Raw genomic sequence first — 19,237 nt, forward strand, 5'->3', positions numbered from 1 at the left:
CCCACCTCATGCTCTCGCCTTTAGATCGTGTAGTGTAGTGTAGTGTTACCCATGCATCTTCTCACCAATTATTCTCAGTCATTCAAGTAACCCATATATCTTCATGTCAGCCTGTCACAAAAAGATCTTTTAATTAAATTGCTCTTACGACGTTTCAGTGCAAGATTAAGCAACCCGCTTGTGGTGGGTGGGTTGAGTAATACAGTGGTGCCCAGCAAGACGAATGCCTCGCAAGACGGAAAACCCGCTAGACGAAAGGGTTTTCCGTTTTGGAGGTGCTTCGCAAAACGAATTTCCTATGGGCTTGCTTCGCAAGACGAAAATGTCTTGCGAGTTCCTGCGGGGTTTTTTTTCCTCCCCCCCCTTTTTCCCAAGCCGCTAAGCCGCTTATCAGCTGATCCGCTAAGCCGCTTATCAGCTGATCCGCTAAGCCGCTTATCAGCTGATCAGCTAAGCCGCTTAACAGCTGATCCGCTAAGCCGCTTATCAGCTGATCCGCTAAGCCGCTTATCAGCTAATCCGCTAAGCCCGCTAAGCCGCTAATAGCGCTAATCCGCTAATGGGCTTGCTTCGCAAGACGAAAAAACCGCAAGACGAAGAGACTCGCGGAACGGATTCTTTTCGTCTTGCGAGGCACCACTGTATTGTCTATGCAGCTTAAGCATGCAGTTTTGTTTCAGAAGGTCACATAACAATCCCAGAACCCTCTTCTTCTTCTTTCCCCTTTTTTAAAACAGCCTTTCGCAGTACAGCGATGAAAATATGATGGATCCGTATAACCTGGCCATTTGTTTTGGCCCAACGTTGATGCCTGTTCCAGACATTCAAGAGCAAGTGTCGTGTCAGGCTCACGTGAACGAAATAATCAAAACTATCATCATTCACCACGAAACCATTTTTCCAGATTCTAAGGAGCTGGATGGCCCCGTTTATGAGAAATGTATGGCTGGTGATGAATACTGGTAAGCTCTTCATTCTTTTGCCCAGGTCGGATTGCTTCCGTTTTTTATGAATGACTTTTAGTTTGTGAAAAGTTTCACCCCTGTTTACCATTTTTTTTAAAAAGCTATAGATGCCTGTAACTCTGGGCCAAACGATGTGTGACGTTAGTCACTTGTTTAACCAGGTCAGGGCCCACACCAGTCTTTTACTGAAATTTGCCCCCTGCCTGGCTCCAGATTCCTCCTTTTTTGCAGTAAACAGTACTTCCAGGGGCAACAAGCAGTCAGGAGGAAACAAGTGATAATGTGCTTTTCTTTTTAAGAATTTTATCTGGATAGGATTTTTGTTGCTCAAATGGATATTGTGCTGCGTTGTATATTTATGGTATACTTAAGTAAAAAGGAAATCCAAGTACATAAATATACAACACAGTTATCAGATATTTGCATGCCTGTATATTATTTACTTTTTTACGTGGGAACTACTTCAAGATCTATTGATAGTAAGCGGTCTTAAAAGTAGGCGGTTTTTGTGAACTGCGTGGAGGCTTTTGACAACCAGGCAGTATATGAATTTTATGAAATAAATAAATTAATTTTTTAAAACGGTTTAAATAAAAATAAACCGTATTTTTCAGCAGAAAACTGGCATTGGGGTCCAGACCTAAAACATATTCTGACTTGACGACCCACAGCTGTTTTTTCTCTAAAATAAAACTTGTCAGGTTGAGCAAGACTGCTTGTGGCCCACGTGTTTTCCAGTCTGTCAGCTACGTGAAATTATGCCTAATATCATTATAGTGGTTTTAAAAGCCAGTTGATTAAGGTCTGCTTGACAGGGAAATGGTTCAGCATAAATGGCCATGTTACATAAAACCAGATGTTTGTGCCTTTAGTAAAAGCATGCCAGTTTGGTCAGGTTTTGTGCGTTCCAGGAAGTCATTTTGAAGCAAACTGCCTTGTTATCTCTTCCTTAGTTTTAGCACCATTTCATTATTATTTTTTAAAAATAGTGCTTATGCTGCTCTTATTCTGTCTTTAATTATTTTATTGCAAGCTGCATTGAGGACCAATTTGTGGGAAAGATGCCTACAAAGTGTCCTTTAGAACTGAACAGATTTAGCATGATTGTTATTTGCATTAAAAATAAATAAGATCTTTTGGCTGGTTTTATTGAACATCAGCTACTCCCAGTTGGCCTATCTAGTGATAGTTAAAATAAAATTTCTCCCATCTATCTTAAAACAATTAGTAAGTTTTTAGTGTACTTCGTTTTCAAGATGCAATCTCTGAAACGGCAAAACATCATCAATTCATTCTTTTCCTGAAAAATTCAGACAGCTAACCCTGTCGCTTAAAGACCTGTCACTTAAAACAAGGTGGTGGGCTTTAAAATGAGAATAGCTGAAAATACATCAAATAAGAGTAATACTTTGTGATCCATACCATTTCCATATTGGAGCTTTTTCTGGTGCAGCTGGCCTTACACGTTTTTAAAGTGTCATCAGTTCATCCCTTGTGGGTTTGAACATGAAATTGATGCCACAGAGCAAAATTGATTCTTTTTCCATTGTGATTTTCTGTCACTGAAGAGTGTTGAGATCAGGACACCAGGCGCCAGTACTCAGGGTCAAACTAGATGTTACACACAGATGCTTGTAACATTATCTTGAGAGTCTTTTTTCTTTTTTTAAAAAAATCTATAGTATCTTGAGGAAGGAGAGTACAGAAACAGCTGTTTTGGAGTAGGAAAATGACCATCAGGGAACGGATTAAAGATCTCTTTGCTTCCTCCTTTCCCTACAACCTCTTTTCTGCTCCCAGTTGCCTTCTTTGGAGACTGCTTTTGGATTTTAAACCCAGACTAATATCACACAGGTTTGCCTGTAACTAGAAGGACTTCTAGTTTCTCTCTTTAGGCAGCATTCCATTAAGACAACCTTCATATGGGTAAAACACTGTCCAGGTTACATAACACTATCCAATTTAAAAAGAAGAAGATGTTGAGAGAGAGAGAGAGAGAGAGAGAGAGAGAGAGAGAAAGAAATAATACTAAGGAGATTATCTGACATCTAGATTAAAAAAGAAAAGAGGTAATAAAAGTGTTTTAAGATTCTAGGAGTGCTTTGTCTTAACTGAATATGTTAAGTAGTGTTTGCAGGAGCAGGAGGCTAATAATACGGCAGCTTAATTGATTTTTTAATGATTAATGTGTCCATTCATAAGGTATTAATTCATATGGTACTGTCTCAACAGTGATAGTCCTTATAGTGAACATGGTACCTTAGAAGAAGTGGACCTAGATGCTGGTACAGGACCACACACCAGTGAAGATGGTAGGCCCCTTGTGTTGTTTGCCTTCCCCCCCTCCCCCTTCCATGTATATGTAATTGATGAAGGAAATGCTGTTTTCCTCATCACCTCTCCTTTTAAATGAAGAATCTCTGGCACAGTGTCTCCTTTCTTTTTTTGTGTATTTCTTGTTTTTGTTGTTAACACTGATCTGCCTGTCATTGGCCAGCTGTTTCCTTGCTTCTTTCCTGCGAAACACAGTTAGAAGGAAGGTCAAGTGAAAGAATTCTGCATTTCAGCACAAATTTCTGGCTCAGTGTCACGTTCTAAGTGCCATTTTAAACTCTTTTGTGCACAGTGCTGTGGTTTGCGTTGCTGCTTTTAAGTAAATGCGGAGCGGGGGGGGGGGAGGAAGTCAGCAAGGTCTCTAGAGGCCCGTTTCCTCTGGCATTAGCGCACCTGGCTCCAGGTGTGCATGAGCACTCAGGCCTTGGCTTGCTCCATCGTGTCATGGACCCAGACCTTCGCACTCATCTTCCTGCCCCTCCACTATTTACAGAAAGACCATTAAAAAAGGTAAAGGTAAAGGACCCCTGACAGTTAAGTCCAGTCGCAGACGACTCTGGGGTTGCGGCGCTCATCTCGCTTTACTGGCCGAGGGAGCCGATGTTTGTCCGCAGTTTTTCCGGGTCATGTGGCCAGCATGACTCACTTCTGGCGACCTAGAGCAGCGCACGGAAACGCTGCTTACCTTCCCATCACAGTGATACCTATTTATCTACTTGCACTGCCGTGCTTTCGAACTGCTAGGTTGGCAGGAGCTGGGACCAAGCAGTGGGAGCTCACCCCATCGCAGGAATTTGAACCGCTGACCTTCTGATCGGCAAGCCCAGTGGTTTAGACCACAGCACCACCCACATCCCAGTAGAAAGACCATTAATCTTAGTTAACTCACAGGCCATACAGAGAACTTGACTTGAAGTCTTCCCTCTGGTCAGGGTTATTTTCACCTCAGTTTCCTTACTGGCTTTACTGTGGGGTTTACCCAAAGTTGTCTTTCTGGTCAGGGACTCACCTCTTTTTGAGCCATCAATTGAAAGCCTGTCTTCAGATTCTTGGGGCGTGGGTTGCTGTTGAAAATCCCCCTTCGGAGCTAGTATTAGTTCTGGGAAGGAAGGTGCCATTTGTGCATTTTGATTTGGCTTAATAGCAGGTGGGAGGGGGGTTAGCTGGACCCCTCAACCCCCCCCCCTAAGAATCTGTTGTGGGCACCACTCACACATCATAAGATTTAGCTTATTCTATCGGCTGCAAAAGAGTGCTTTTTTCAAGCCTCATTTCAGCAGGGGGAAGGGTTGGGAGAGGGGACCCAGTGGGTACCAGGGAAGTCCTCTGCAAGCACATCAGTCTCCATACTGGCAGCCTCCAAACTAGATATAAATATATATTTCATCAGCAATATCTGAGGCATTGTAGAATTTATTTTGCTCTAATTCGCATCGAATAGAATAGTTTACAGTATCCGTTTGCAGAGGAAATCTGAGAGAATTTCCTGAGGAAGCCCGAAACAGATGGATCATGGCTGATGTAGAATTCACACAAAAGAAATGCAATGTTTTTGTTGGAATACCATGCTATCTCCTCTGTATTTATAGATAGGTGAAGGAAATAAAAAACGGGTCAAGGAAGTAGTTCTGTCATTGTAATTTCAAAGGATCTGCAAAAGTGGAACTATTTTGTTCCTTGGTATAACTGTATTCACACTGACTGAAGCTCACAAGACCCATTTTATCAAATCTCTGTAAAAGGTTTTTGTAACTTGTGTTGGTGTTTTTTGTAAACACAGCTTACTCTATGGTCTTAGCCCCTTCATTCTTTAATTAAAGTTAAGGGTATTGGCTACATGAGGCTGATTCATCATAGAATCATTATCCCACAACTTGATGACAGTATTATCTGGATCTGAAGTTGGTTTCTAAAATGGCTTCTTCCAGGGAATCAAAACTCTGAAGGCAGCCCATAAAAGTCTCATGCAGGATTGTTGGCGTCATTGTAAACAGCTGATAGAAAATTGCACTCATTCATTCTGCGACTGACCATTCCAAAAACCTTAAGTTTCTTACAGATCCCAAGTCTTCTCTTTGTCCCTGTCACTTGAAATATTGTAAGGGCAAGAAAAAGAGCTCCACAAATTCTATGGGGGCTTATTTTCTTGATCAACTGTATGTCATTTCTGGATAAAAGTCTTTCTCTCTTCACCTTTGCTTTCATCCATTATGTGTTCCTTATGAGCAATTCTTCCTCCTGAGTACTGTCTCTCTCCCCCCCACCCCCGTCTAATACATTGTGCTTCATCTTTCCTCCGCAGAATGTGAACCAATAGAAGCTATTGCCAAGTTTGACTACGTTGGAAGATCTGCACGAGAGCTGTCTTTTAAAAAAGGGGCCTCCCTGCTCTTATATCATCGAGCTTCTGATGACTGGTGGGAAGGAAGACACAATGGAATTGATGGCCTTGTACCTCACCAATACATAGTGGTTCAAGATATGTAAGGAACAGCTAAGTGGTGCAAAGTATCCTAGAAGTTGTCATGTGCCAAATCAGACCAGTCTAGTCAAGTACTGATGGTTGATTCGTAGACATTATGCAGGCCCTATAAACCAAAGCTGTGGGGCAGAGCCCCTGGAGTGGGGTTCCAGATAGGGGGCAGGAGTGCATGTGGAAGCTGGGACCCTAGGACAATTTCATGCTGCCAAGAGCCAATCAATGTTTGAGCATCATTTCCTCCTTTATCTCTTCATTCTCTCCCTCTCTCCTCTGGTAGCATATAGGGATATACTTTACTGTAATTTCTTATTGTGAACCGTCCTGACAGTGCTTTTTTGTTGTTGCTGGTACTCATAACTTAAAATGCTGTAGCTGGCTGCATAAAATGGCCGCCATAGGCAGCAAAAAAAGAGGAATGACTGTTCCTCTTACTGGTGAATATCATCACACACAAAAAGCACTAAATATCGCGAAGTATATTTATATGAAGAGCTGTATAGAAATAACTTAAATAAGCAGAAACACTGCTTACAGCAGCTGTAATAATGGAAGAGGGCTGCCAAATCCTGTATGGTGTAAATTCTTAGTCTTAAACTGGAACCATCCTCACTTCTCAAGATCAAATTCTATGTCATTTGCAGCCCACAGATTTTTTAAAATGTGTATATGATTGCACTTTTCCTGTTTCTCTGCCTTTCTCAGAATTCTGTTTGAATAAAAATACAGCTCCCTCTTTGAAAAATCGTGCTTTCCATCTCCTAAAAGTATCAACACTGTTGTTAGGCTAATTGTAAGATACATTGCTTCCTTCCTTATTATGATACCTTCTCAGTTGCCATTTGGAAGGCAAAATGTCACTTAGGAGCATCTACAAAGCTGAAGCTAGAAGGCAAATTATAAAGAGAAGCTCAGCTGGGGATATTCTTCTGGCCCCGCAGAGCTTCCTAATTTTTCAATTGCATTCCTGCTATTGGCCGACGTTTGATTATATATCTACCTAATGCCTTTGAATATAATGTTTATAGTGGTTGTTAACGAGAATGAGATGACTGAAAATGGAGAGGGGGAAGATCATGAACCACTCATACTCTTTCCACCGAATAATATTGGTTTCTCAAGAATTGTCACCTGTCTTTTCTGCTCAGGGATGATACATTTTCAGACACACTGAGCCAGAAAGCAGATAGTGAAGCCAGCAGTGGACCAGTAACAGAGGACAAGTCCTCCTCTAAGGATATGAACTCACCCACAGATCGTCAACCCGAAATATATTCTGGAAGGTAAATTGAACTGAGCACTCAGCATTAACTAAATACGTGGCGTTTATATTGCATTTGAGAACGTTAAAAGCACACCAGGTGTATTGTTTTGGCAATCCGTGAAACAACGGTGTCAGTTTTTCATTCATGGGGGTTTGAGGCATAAAATATAGCGTCTTGACAAAGATCATCTAGACCACAGGTTCCCAGACTTATTTGGCCTACCACCCCCTTTTCAGAAAAAAAATTACTCAGTGCCCCCCTGCCGGCTCAGTCCAATCTGCCCCAGGGGCGGTGCCACAGCCTGCCTGCCATTGGCCAAATAGGTAGGCAAGCTGTGATCCACTTCCTGGGACTGGGTGCAGCTGAAAAGGGTTCACCCAAACCCGAGAAAGCCCCCCACCTCCAGCATGACCGCCAGATCCAGGAGGAGGCATTACTGCCATCTCACAACAGTGCCTGACCTAGTGGCCAGTGTCATAACACAACAGATGAAACCTATACAAATGGTTTTTCAAAATTTTGTTAGCTTCTTTCTTTATGCTTCCACCGCCCCTTTATTTTTATTCAATGCCACGCCCCCCCCCAGTTGCAACTGAGGCTACTACCCCCTGGATTAATCCAGCACCCTCCAGGGGGCCGTATCACCCACTTTGGGAAACACTGATCTAGACCTTCATAGGTGAGATAATATTTGAACTGGTGGACTTGCTTCACAGCTCGCACTCATCACACCAGCACATTTTGTTGGGCAACATGTATTGACAGGTATGATTCATATGTTCTTCGTTTCATTTCCTGTGTCTTCACTTTGCCTCTCTGTGCAGGCAGCAGCGCAAGAGATCTGAACTCTCGCTTCCCGGCAGACGCCCTGGCAGAACCAGCGACGGACACTGCCCAGTTCATCAACCGCACAGCCTTGCCAATTCATCGCTGGAGTTGGGTTCCCCCAGTATGACAAGCCACAGCGCTTCTCGTGCTGCCCTTCAAAACCGCAGCCTCAATACAGATAGCCCAGAAAGGAGACGAAGGCCTGGTCATGGCAGCCTCACCAATATTAGTAGGCACGAATCCCTGAAGAAAATTGACAGCCCACCCATTAGAAGATCAACATCATCTGGCCAATACCCAGTTTTCAATGATCACAAACCACTTGACCCAGAGGCAATTGCTCAGGTGTGTCTTGTGAGTTAACATAGGAGTTGTTGCTTTCTCTACTATAGGGAATGCTAGTGTGAACGTTTGAGATAAATAAGCCTATAACCTCAATCTGGTGTCCTGGTGGCTGTGCTATTAGTGTTTATGTGTGCAGGTAATGTGTGCAGGTGCACAAAAAGGGATGCCTTGCCTCTGAGTTAACTCTGTGCTTTACATGATGGCTGGATATATTTAATGATAAAGGTGAGCAAGATAGAAGTTAGCAATGAGACTCTTACTAATTCTCTTATTTTAGCCATACTTGATTACTTCAGTGCCTTTTTTGTTGGAATTCCTCAATTTCATCTTAAACTACAGATATCTGTTCTTCACTCTGCATTTCATCTAATCTTCCTTGCCCATAATATGATCTTTGTATACTACCTTTCCTTTTGTTGTCATATTAATGTTAAATTCATGCTGTTTGCACCTTATATTTGGAACTCGGGAGATACTCACGTGGTCCAGTCTCTTCCACTCCTTAAAAATCAACTACAAAACATACATGTTTTCACATCCCTTTTTGAACCTTGGGGATTCTATTCAGCTAAGTCCTATTTGGAATAGACCCAATGAACCTAAGTTTTTCATGTTTATTAACTTCAGTGGGTGTACTCATGAATAGGCTCAGCATTGAATTCCAACCGGTTTGCCTTCATGGCGAAGAGCATTTATATAATATCAGTATTTCTTAAACTATTTTTTAAAGTTTGAAAAGTAGCAAGTCTGCACAGCAAATCCCAAATGACACATATTTCTTGCAGCGTGTCCACTTCTCTGTTGCCCAGGAGAAGCACTGCAGCACTCGTTCATCTAGCCCCAAGTATAGTGCTAAGGATAAAAACATGAGTATTTTTTATTATTATCTGAAAAATAGGTATTGTGCTTCAGATAAGCAGGAAACACCTGGTATTGTTCTTGCTTGCACCTTGCTGTGACTGAATAGTTCTACACATGGTGTTCTTGGTATTTTCTAAACCTGTAGTTATCTATTGAGGCATTCCTGCGCCTCAGTACTACTGGTGCTTGGTTAATATGTTTACTCTCACACAAGAGAGAAAGAGATTTGGTTTCCACCATGATGTAGGGAGGAGGCTCAATGCAATGGCGTGTGCCATCTTTGGTGTTCGGTATTTCATTAATCTTTAGCAAACTTGCTTCTTCCTTTGGAACAGGATATTGAAGAAACAATGAACACAGCTCTGAATGAACTCCGGGAACTGGAACGTCAAAGCTCTGCAAAACATGCCCCAGATGTAGTGCTGGATACCTTGGAACAAATGAAAAACTCCCCCTCCAGCACCGCCTCCACGGAATCCCTGAGCCCTCTTCACAGTGTCCTCTTGAGAAGCACGGAGCCTCAGATTCGGCGTAGCACCAGCTCTTCCAGTGATACTATGAGTACCTTTAAGCCCATGGTGGCACCTAGGATGGGGGTGCAACTGAAACCGCCTGCCCTTAGGCCAAAGCCCATCGTTCTTCCAAAAACAAACCCAACCGTGGGCCCTTCCTCTCCTTCCCAAGGTCCAGCAGACAAGTCTTGCACAATGTGAAAACCAAGCAGTTTGTGTGACAAGCATGGAGTGAACTACCAAAAGGATGGAGCGCTGATCAATGTCTTGTGTTCCATCACACCGTTCGTTTCTAATTTATAACGGGAGAGGTTTCGTTTTTTAAAAAACTTTTTTTTTAGTGTAATGTCTCCAAGCTACCTACGTTAACATGGGTCCAATTTTTAAACTAGACAGTTAATTGTGTGTCGTTTTAAAACAACAGGAATACATGCTTTTACTTGAAAACTCCACGCTGCACCTTTTCTAATAAAAGCATCACAGGTCACAGCCAGCATCCCGTGAGGTTCAATAAGTTACACTTACTCTAGTTTTTAGACTTATGAGTGGTCATTTGAAAGGGATTAGTTAATGGATTTGTTTACTTCTATATTGTAATTGGCTCCAGTATAGATCAGATTTTTTATATGGGCTAGAAGTTTGTATCTTGAGAATTGCTAAGAAGTGAATCAGGAAAGACATTTCCTTCAAAATACTTTGTATGTGTGTTGGTAGGGTTAGTACTGCATATGGAGAATGTATTTGCATCTCACACCGACGTAGATGGCAGCTCTCTAAATCAAAGTTAAAGCCTGTTGTCAGAAATGCTATATAGAATAGTTTCTAATGGTTGCACTCAGGCTTGCTGCACTGCAATAAAGGTAGATTTTTAGCCACCAGTTCTTTCAGACAACTGTTCACACAAACAAATCACTACAAAAAATATGTTTACATTCCTATGAGCCGATGGTTTAGATGTCTCTGCAGATAGTCTTAGCTAATCAAGTTATTTGTAACAAAACATTCCTAGAAAACCTACACTTTAAAGCTGCTGTATCCTTATGATTATGAAACACATTGGCCTGCACGTCACAGTAAGACATGGCTTATTGCTTTGTGTGAACAAGCAGTGTGCTAGCTCCTAGAAGAAACAAACCACAAGGCTTGACTTGAGCAACAAACAAACCATGAGTGGTAAGCCAGGAACAAGTGGTAGCTAGTTCTTGCAATTTGTTTGTAGCTTGCCACTAGCTGTTTGTTTGCAAGAAACAAACCAGTGCGGGTTCATAAGTAAGACAAAGCCAAGTTTTGTGGTTTGTTACTCCTGGCTCCGGGAAGAGTAGGACAGATTGAACACCATGCACTGGTACAAGGCTCGTTCATAGTAAGCCATGGTTTTATTGCTCCTTGTGGCATGCGAAAGGGGCTACTGTGTACAAAAGAGTGTGCTGTTTCTCGAGTGTATTTATTCAGGTGAATTTTGATTTCTAAACTGGAATAACTCCTCTTGAGGCGAGAGGTTGTTCACAGGGCAAAAATCTCATTTTCTACTCTAGAATCTGAACAAAATGTATCAGAACCACCACCCCCAATTAACATATCGTTACTTTTTTCATGTGTGTTGATGTGTGAGTGAAGCTATCAACCTGCATAGTGCTTCATCTTTGTTGTTATTGTTACATATGAACTAACAAGTGTTTTGCACAAACTTAACAGTAAGCTATATCATTTCCATGAATGTTTTTACAAGGTCACCACCTCACTCCACAGGAGAATTTATCGCATGTTACTAATCAGGCAAACACTTAACTAAAAACTATAAGTACTAGACTGGAGTTGGGGGAAGGAATTGATTCAGCTGATACTTGTCTACATATGAAAAGCTTGATCAAAATAAGGGGTTTCTTTTGGCATAGAACTTGCCACATTAGGAACTTGTCATTCTTCAAAATGAATGTTTTCATTTGGGTCCTTCGCACTATGCGGAATCAAACAGGAGCAGACTAGTTGTTAGGCAGAAAGAATTGCCTAAGGACATCGTAGCTACCACTGTTGTTTGGGACTGAGTTACTCCCATTGCAGTTTGTTTACTAATTATATTTAGCTGAATGGGATTGCCAGATCACACGTAGCATGGACGTGGCAAAGACGTAAGTAGCTTTGCAAACAAGTTGCCCACATGAACATCTGTGAGCCAGCCCTGCTCACACATCTTCTGTTAGTTATTTGTGCCCAAAAATGGGGGAGAGACAAACATTTTCATCTCAGTTGATGAAGCTGGGGGCTATTTACAAACCTAAATTGGAAACCAGATCTGGGTGGAATTCATAAATCTGAAAAACAAGATGACAAAGAATTCACTTGGCGCTACAGTATATATAATGATTTTGTTTGCCACAGTAGACCATAGGAAATGTTACATTCACCAAAGCTGCCACTATCTAGAAAGGAACTCGATCCCATATCCCTAGACTGCACCCTGGAAGCTTAACTAAGATCCTGGACTCTGTAGTGAGCTTTTAGCTAATGCTAATCATAGTGAAGTGTTGCCGTGGCCCCTGCAAGGAATTATTTTTGTAACGAGCCCAAATCTAGGACCTATGGGACAAACGGAAGCGTTGCCGTTCCTTTAAGTGCATTATAGCCTAGTGACTTTGTATTATTATTAATAGGTTGTGTGGCAAAACTTAAGCTGGGTGCCTGTATCATGAAATTGCATAGGGAAACTCTGTACGTCTGAATAACTGTACCGGCCTCCATACTGCTTATATTAGAAATTGTTTAGTGGAGAAGGGAAAAAATATTAGAAACAGTGCATCCAGTGATTGCTTCTGCTTAGAACATTCACGCGAGTTAAATGTGTGTAGTTTGATGGTTTGTTATAGCTACTTGAAGTATAGTGAATGGATATTTAACAGGAAAGACTGATACAGCGACAGGCTGTATAGTAAAAGGGTAACCGCCTGTGTACCTAATCGAATCAGTATTGTCCTTGACTGTCAGTTTGATAGATTGCAGTGCTGGTAGCTTCCTGCTTGTTGACTGTTACCTAATTGTGTCAATGTACATCTGTAGTATGTACATGTGAAAGTGCCTTTACATTTTTAGAGGAGCTTTAACTTTGCTCTTGTATTGTTGCAGTTCCATTTCATGTTCTGCTGCATTCCCATTGCATTCCTTCCATTCTCAGACAACAGGAGAGTTACAATTGCACAGTTTTAAAAGAAGAAAACGTACTGTTAAGCTGTTGTGACAATGCACTTTTATGTATAGTACTGTACATTTTGGCATGTACCATTACAGGCTTCAATATACATTCAGATTTGTTTCTCATAGTGTAACTTTATATAATAAATAAGGGTAGTTTTGTCTGTGTTTGTTTTGTTTTAATGATGTCTAATTATCAACATATTTCTACGTGTGCGTATCCTTGCATATGCCTTTTCTAGGCTCAGTGTTAATGAGGCCCAATTCCCTAAGTTCCAAGACACCTTTACAGGGTCATATTTACCTTTAGTGGAGGCAGCCTGGGAGTCTTATGGTGCTCGGAAATATCTCATTTATTTACAAGTGTACAAGCTGAGCAGGTAAGCAAGCAGTCATTCATGAAGGTAGTGCTGTTCCCAAAGCCAACAGCAAACCCAGACAGCCACAAAGTACAAAGACCACTTCTACCAGCCATTTTAAAAAAGGCTCAGAACTCGTTTTTTTCCTTGTCCAGATTCAAAGCAAACAAACTCTCCTCTTTCAGTTCCAGCTCATGAAAGCAACTGTATCACATTCAAGGGTGCATAATGGAAATGGTAGACAAAGAACACAGATGACTCCATATACATTTATCTAAGTGAGGAGTCTCTTGCACTGCCCAGGTATTTTTTAGAAAGCAAAAAATACTGTGGTTCCTAAATAGTGTGATTTGTGAGTTAGGGCTTGTCATGCTAAATATCATGTGAAGTAACGCCAAAGTGATGTCTGACATCTTGATTCAAAATGACACCTGGCATCCTAACAGTGATCAAATTTGCTCCATCTCAGGAACCCCTGTTTGATGACAATTTTCACTAGGTGGCAAACCTATGCCAAAAAAAAGGGTGAAGTCGCACCAGAGTCATGTTTTGGTCCACCATCTTGATTCAAAAGGGCAGCTAGAGCCCCAAAATTCCCAAAGATGGCTGCCTCCACTATGGAAACTCTTGTGCTAAGCTTGGCAACACTCTCTGAAGAGGCAGCCAAAACTACAGAGAACAAATGAATGAGCCATTTTCCAAAATGTACAGTAGATTCATTTACTTACATACTGCTTAATAACACAACTTCTGATTGGTTCACAAAAATAACAAAGAACTATAATAAAGAATGAAACTGAAAAACTGCAATATAAAACAATAACAAACCCAAAACATTAAAATAGCAGCACATTTAAAAAATAAGGAACCCCTTCCCTTCTCACCTCTCGTCTAAGGCACATTCTTTCACATCTACACAAACCATACAATACCCAGTAGTCATCCGATATCACTTGCACAATTCTATTTGCACACATTCACTCCAACTCTAGCACCATTTTTGCTCTACAAAAAACGAGCTGCAAAAACGGCAGGAGACTAAACATTCACTGGCAGAACCATAAAAATATATAAACAAATTCCTACCCATGGATCACACAGATTACTGTCTATAACACTAGCACATCTGGCTCTCACCCAAGCTATCTGCCATCCAAGACCCTCATGGATGGCAGGGTGGAGCTACAAGGAGTGCCTTCGAGGTGTCGACCACACACAAAAGGCACTCCACAAAAAATCCCATTTGAAGGTTATTTTCCCCTTCAAAACAGCTATGAGCCAATAATTTTCTGACTTTCACTGGAATATTAAGGGGGAAATAATACCTTCTAGGGGCCCTGCAAACATTCTTTTTATTCTGCGTTCATTATGATTTGTGTTCATGATGCTATAGGGTGGTTACACACAATCCCACTTTCAATACTGTTTGTGACAGCAAGTTCCGCTGTGTCAATAACAGCATATCCTGTAACTTCATGCTGAAATCCTGTAACTTTTTTTTATAGCACAAATGTCCTGGTTTATTTTGTCCCGCTTTGGTTGAGCCATAGCCCCTCAGGACAGCAATAATGTGGTATCATTGGAGAAGCAGCACAGTACAAACTCAAGCAGAATAAATCCATATACATCCATATAGCAGAATAAAACCACTAACTAAAGCACTATTATTGTGTCAAGAACATGTCGCAGAATGCAGCTGCAATAAAACGCCAGTTTGAAGGAGCCAATAAGAACTGAACGGGGATATACCAAGTTTGAATTATTTGCATCTTCTGGAAGGAAATAATGCAGGAAAACTATATGCATGAAGGAGATACTGAATGCTAAGAGCGAAAACTCAATGCACTGCATTGCATTCCTTGCATTTCTTTTTATATAACATTGATGCCAAATCATGCATTTTGCATGGAGCTGTTTCTCCAGAAATAACCTCTTCAGCACGACAGAGTTACAAAGGGAGGTAGCTGCATATCCACCCTACTATTCAATGGTAAATCTTGATGTCGCAAAGGCACAACCCTTTTATCTCCTGCCTGTCTTGTTTTATCTCCATCACATCCCTTTTTGTACCTTAACAAGAAACCTGCTTCAATATTTAACTAATACAAATGTTCCTTATTATGGATGCAACAGCGTCAGGAAAACGTTAGGTAGGGTATGAACAAGGAATCCCTCTGAAGTGGTTTTGTTAAAGGAAAATACATCCCTGCTCAGCTGATTTACATCTACTTAACTTGGAGCAAACTTTGGAAAGTTTGCTTGGGATATCTTGCCATCACAAATAACACGGCACATGCCAACTGACTCATTCTATGGAGATTATAAACTGAGGCCTAAGAAGCTTGTTCAGTTGTCCAAGGTAGTGAGGATTCAGCATATAACTGCCATGACCTGGGGTCAAATCCTGGTTAAGGGAGAGAGGAGTGATGCCTTGACCTGATTTCTCCCTTCTTGGGGTACCACAATCCTGTCATCCAAGAAGCTGGGCCACAAAAAAACGAGAAGCCATGGTGATCATAAAATCTCCATGGTGATCATAAAATCGTAGAATTGTCACAGTTCTTAAGGGCTATCATGTGGAAGAGGTAGAAAGCTTGTTTTCTCCTGCTCTGGATGGTAGGACTTGAAGCAATGGCTTCAAGTTACAAGAAAGGAGATCCCGAATAAACTTTTTTGGGGGGGAACTGACAGTTCCTTGGAGGTTTTTAAGCAGAGCTTGGGTGCCATCTGTCATGGATGCTTTAATTGAGACTCCTACATTGCAGGGGGTTGCGCTAGTGACCTCTCAGGGATGCAAGCCTCTGCAGTGCGTATGGAGGTCCTAGGCTACCCAGACGACAAGACCACCCTCTCTGCCTTGCTGATGTGGTCCAAAGGAAAGCAGAGCAATATATCTGGCACTAGAGCTTGGCTGCAGGAGTTGCTGGAAGGAGGGCATGCAAGGCACCATCCAACCTTCTTGGGGACTCCACTCCAGATCTGTGTAAGGTATACTCCTTAGCCTTCGCTTCTCACAAAGATATATTGCAAGGCAGCAGGAGCATTAGATACATTTGAAACTTTGGAACAACGCTTTCTCATAGGAGTCTGCTCCGGGGAGTGGGATGGGAAGGGGAAACGTAATGTCATGCTCTTTTACAAAATAAATTAAAAAAACAATTTTTATTTCAAAAAATAGAATTAGTTTGCTCCATCTACTGCTGACTTCTGCCCCCACCCCAGTCCCAACAGGCACTAGTGAAGATGAATGAATATTTTAGACAAAGGGACAGGGAGGAGGAGTTGAATTTTCACAAAGTTGTGCGGCAAGGTGGGGGGGAACACCCATATTTAGCAACTATGTAAATGTGGAGTGCCAAGAAGTGTTGAATTTATCTCTGGGGTCCCTCCATTTCTTTGTGCAATTGGTACATATCTACATTTTATCCCTAGACTACCTATGGCATATTTGATTACATTGAAAAATTGCCCGCCGTTTGCTGCCTTCAAATAAATTGATAAATAGATATATATACAGTACTTGCGCACCATGGCAACTAGTGCATCATTACCATAGTAACCAATTGAATATCATTACCTTCTACAGCAAGTACTGGTTGAGTGATACCGTAAGAAAAAAATCCTGAACAGACCAGCTCTCTGAAAGTGAGCATTCATAATTTCCCCATTTACTATGGCGGTCCAATATTTCTGATTAACAGTAACTCTTCAGTAGGAAGATTGCTTTCTTGATCTATCCCTGTGTCAAGACCAGGCTGACAGAAGAGGACCTACTTCACGGTTTGCATTCTGTCCTCGATAAATCGACCCATGGAATTATTAAGCGTGATCCATAAGCTGTCGAGCCTTACATTGAGGGAGGGAGACCAGGACACCTCAGAAACCTTGAAGAGTTGGGCGCTTTGAGGACAAAAATCAGTCATCTCCACTGCAAGCAAGATGCCACGATCGATGCCGTCTTGAGTGAGCTTTCTAATGCCCCATCAAGCCATGCTTTGTAGGACCAGCTTCAGCTTTGCAGCCTGGTGGCACTGACAAGAGTATTTGTGAATTTGCACCCAATAACATGGCGCTTGGATGCTCGACCTTCATGGCTGATTAAAGGTAGCCATAGCTACCTTTAGCAAGACTGGGTGGGTTCAGGGTGTGGTGAATGAGTCTTCGCATGAGTGGGTGGCTCTAACCACCTTGGAAGATGTGACAGTGTGGCCACGTCTGGGGGAAAAAGCCACCTTGGACCTAATAGTATTTAGCAACTACCACCCTGTCACCAATTCCCCAGCCTGGGCTTACACAAATGACGATGGGCTAAAACAGCCTTGGGAGGCTTGTGATTTGTTCTTGAAACAATCTGGCGGGTTAACTCTCCAATGTAATTTCCCTGATGTAAATCAATTCCCTCCCTTATCTTAACTATTAAATTCCACCTACATGAGGAAAAACACCTTGGTTCAGCAACTTGCCTTTTTTTTTTTATTCCCATCAGGGCTAAAAGCAGAGTGCAGAAATGACAATCAGGAAGGGAGTACAGACAGGAGGCTTAAGGACTCCTCTCCCAGCACCTCTACTCTGATCAGCACCAGAATCTAACTTTCCTTGCCTCCATACCACCAGGTTGCTTTAAAAGAGAGGGAATGGAGATCCACTGTGTGTGTGTGTGTGTGTGCGCGCACACACCCACACCCACACACCCCTTTAAATCTTTTACTTAATTCAAATATGGAGAGGGGGGAATACTATATCCATTGTGTACATCCCCAAAGCTATTTAGAGTTTCCCCATCAGTCCAGGCATACTTGCATGCAGTGACAATGTGTGTCATCACATGGATCAACCTTATTCATGAGAAGAGCCTGTCATACTGCATTCTGGGCTTTTATAGCGAGAGCTAGATAGTGTGGTGTGCCTAAAAACTGGATGCATTGTGATTTTTTTAAGGTTTCTAATCCAGAATCTCCCCCTAGTGGCTTGCTTTCATTCACACAGTCAGCCCAGTGCTGAGCTTTCTTTAAAACACATACACCCTGGGATTTGTCCTATCCAGCCCTAAACTATATTCTCTGGGGCTCCCCAACACAGATCCAATAATCTGCTCCACAGGTGAACATGCAGGAATCCTTACACAAAGTCATACAGCTGCAGCCTGGGAGTAGTAAAGCTACACTGGAATTAGGAGAGGAACAAGAGGTACCTGCAACAAAATGTTGCAGCATAGAATGTTCTCCAGGATCCCAGTCTCTCCATTCCGTTCTGCCCTCTGCCAGCTTTCCATTCCCCAAGCCAACCCTCACCCACCATTCTAGGTCCTTACTGGACTCTGTTTTTAGGGGGACATTACCCTGAGGCTTCCCCCCCCCAAAAAAGGTACTTCTGCAAGCATGCTGATACCTGCATGGGTGGAGATTAGTAGGTTTTTCAGCCAAGGAATGCAGTGGTTAAAATGTTGGACTTAAGACCTGGGTTCAGATCCTAGTTCACTGGGTGGCTTTGGGCAAGTCATTGCCTCCCAGCCTAACATAAGTGTTGAAACAATAAAATTGGGAGGCAGAAAACAATGTACACCACCCTAAGCTCATTACCGTAAAGAAAGTGAATGGGGAAAACTTATGCAGACACAAATGACATTGAAAGTGGGATCATGTATAACCACCCTGATACCACCCTGAGCACAAATAATCAGCCCTAAAAAGTCCTTTAAAATGATGTCTGGAGGGGCTCATGGTATGAAGAAATTTGCCATCGGAGAGAATATGATAGGCAGGGGTCAGCAAACTTTTTCAGCAGGGGGCCGGTCCACTGTCCCTCAAACCTTGGGGCGGGGGACTATATTTTGGAATAAAAAATAAAAAATAAATGAGTTCTTATGCCCCACAAATAACCCAGAGATGTGTTTTAAATAAAAGCACACATTCTACTCATGTAAAATAAACGCGGGCCAGATTTCGAAGACGATTGAGCTGGATCAAACCCCTGGGCCTTAGTTTGCCTACCCATGTGGTAGAGCATATTCTTTGCCTGTAGAAAGCCTTGGTACTTGATCTCTCCAGCTTTAAAAAAGGACCGGGTAGCAGGTAATGAGAAAAACCCATCTGAGACCCTAGAG

At 42.1% G+C, this 19,237-nt stretch overlaps 1 protein-coding gene across 2 annotated transcripts in view; it reads left to right on the top strand.

Moving 5' to 3' along the window:
* The window catches only part of SRGAP1 (SLIT-ROBO Rho GTPase activating protein 1), a 110,356-nt gene extending 97,413 nt beyond the window's left edge, over positions 1–12,943 (top strand). For both annotated transcript variants that reach the window (XM_053404539.1, XM_053404538.1), the window contains 6 exons: positions 738–962; positions 3,198–3,277; positions 5,602–5,782; positions 6,927–7,061; positions 7,868–8,216; positions 9,413–12,943. In XM_053404539.1, the coding sequence (XP_053260514.1) occupies positions 738–962; positions 3,198–3,277; positions 5,602–5,782; positions 6,927–7,061; positions 7,868–8,216; positions 9,413–9,790 (1,348 nt within the window). In that variant the 3' untranslated portion in view covers positions 9,791–12,943. The remainder of the gene's footprint in view (positions 1–737; positions 963–3,197; positions 3,278–5,601; positions 5,783–6,926; positions 7,062–7,867; positions 8,217–9,412) is intronic.
* Positions 12,944–19,237: the final 6,294 nt, after the last annotated feature.

This window comes from Podarcis raffonei, chromosome 10, assembly GCF_027172205.1.
Source record: "Podarcis raffonei isolate rPodRaf1 chromosome 10, rPodRaf1.pri, whole genome shotgun sequence".
NCBI lineage: Eukaryota > Metazoa > Chordata > Lepidosauria > Squamata > Lacertidae > Podarcis > Podarcis raffonei.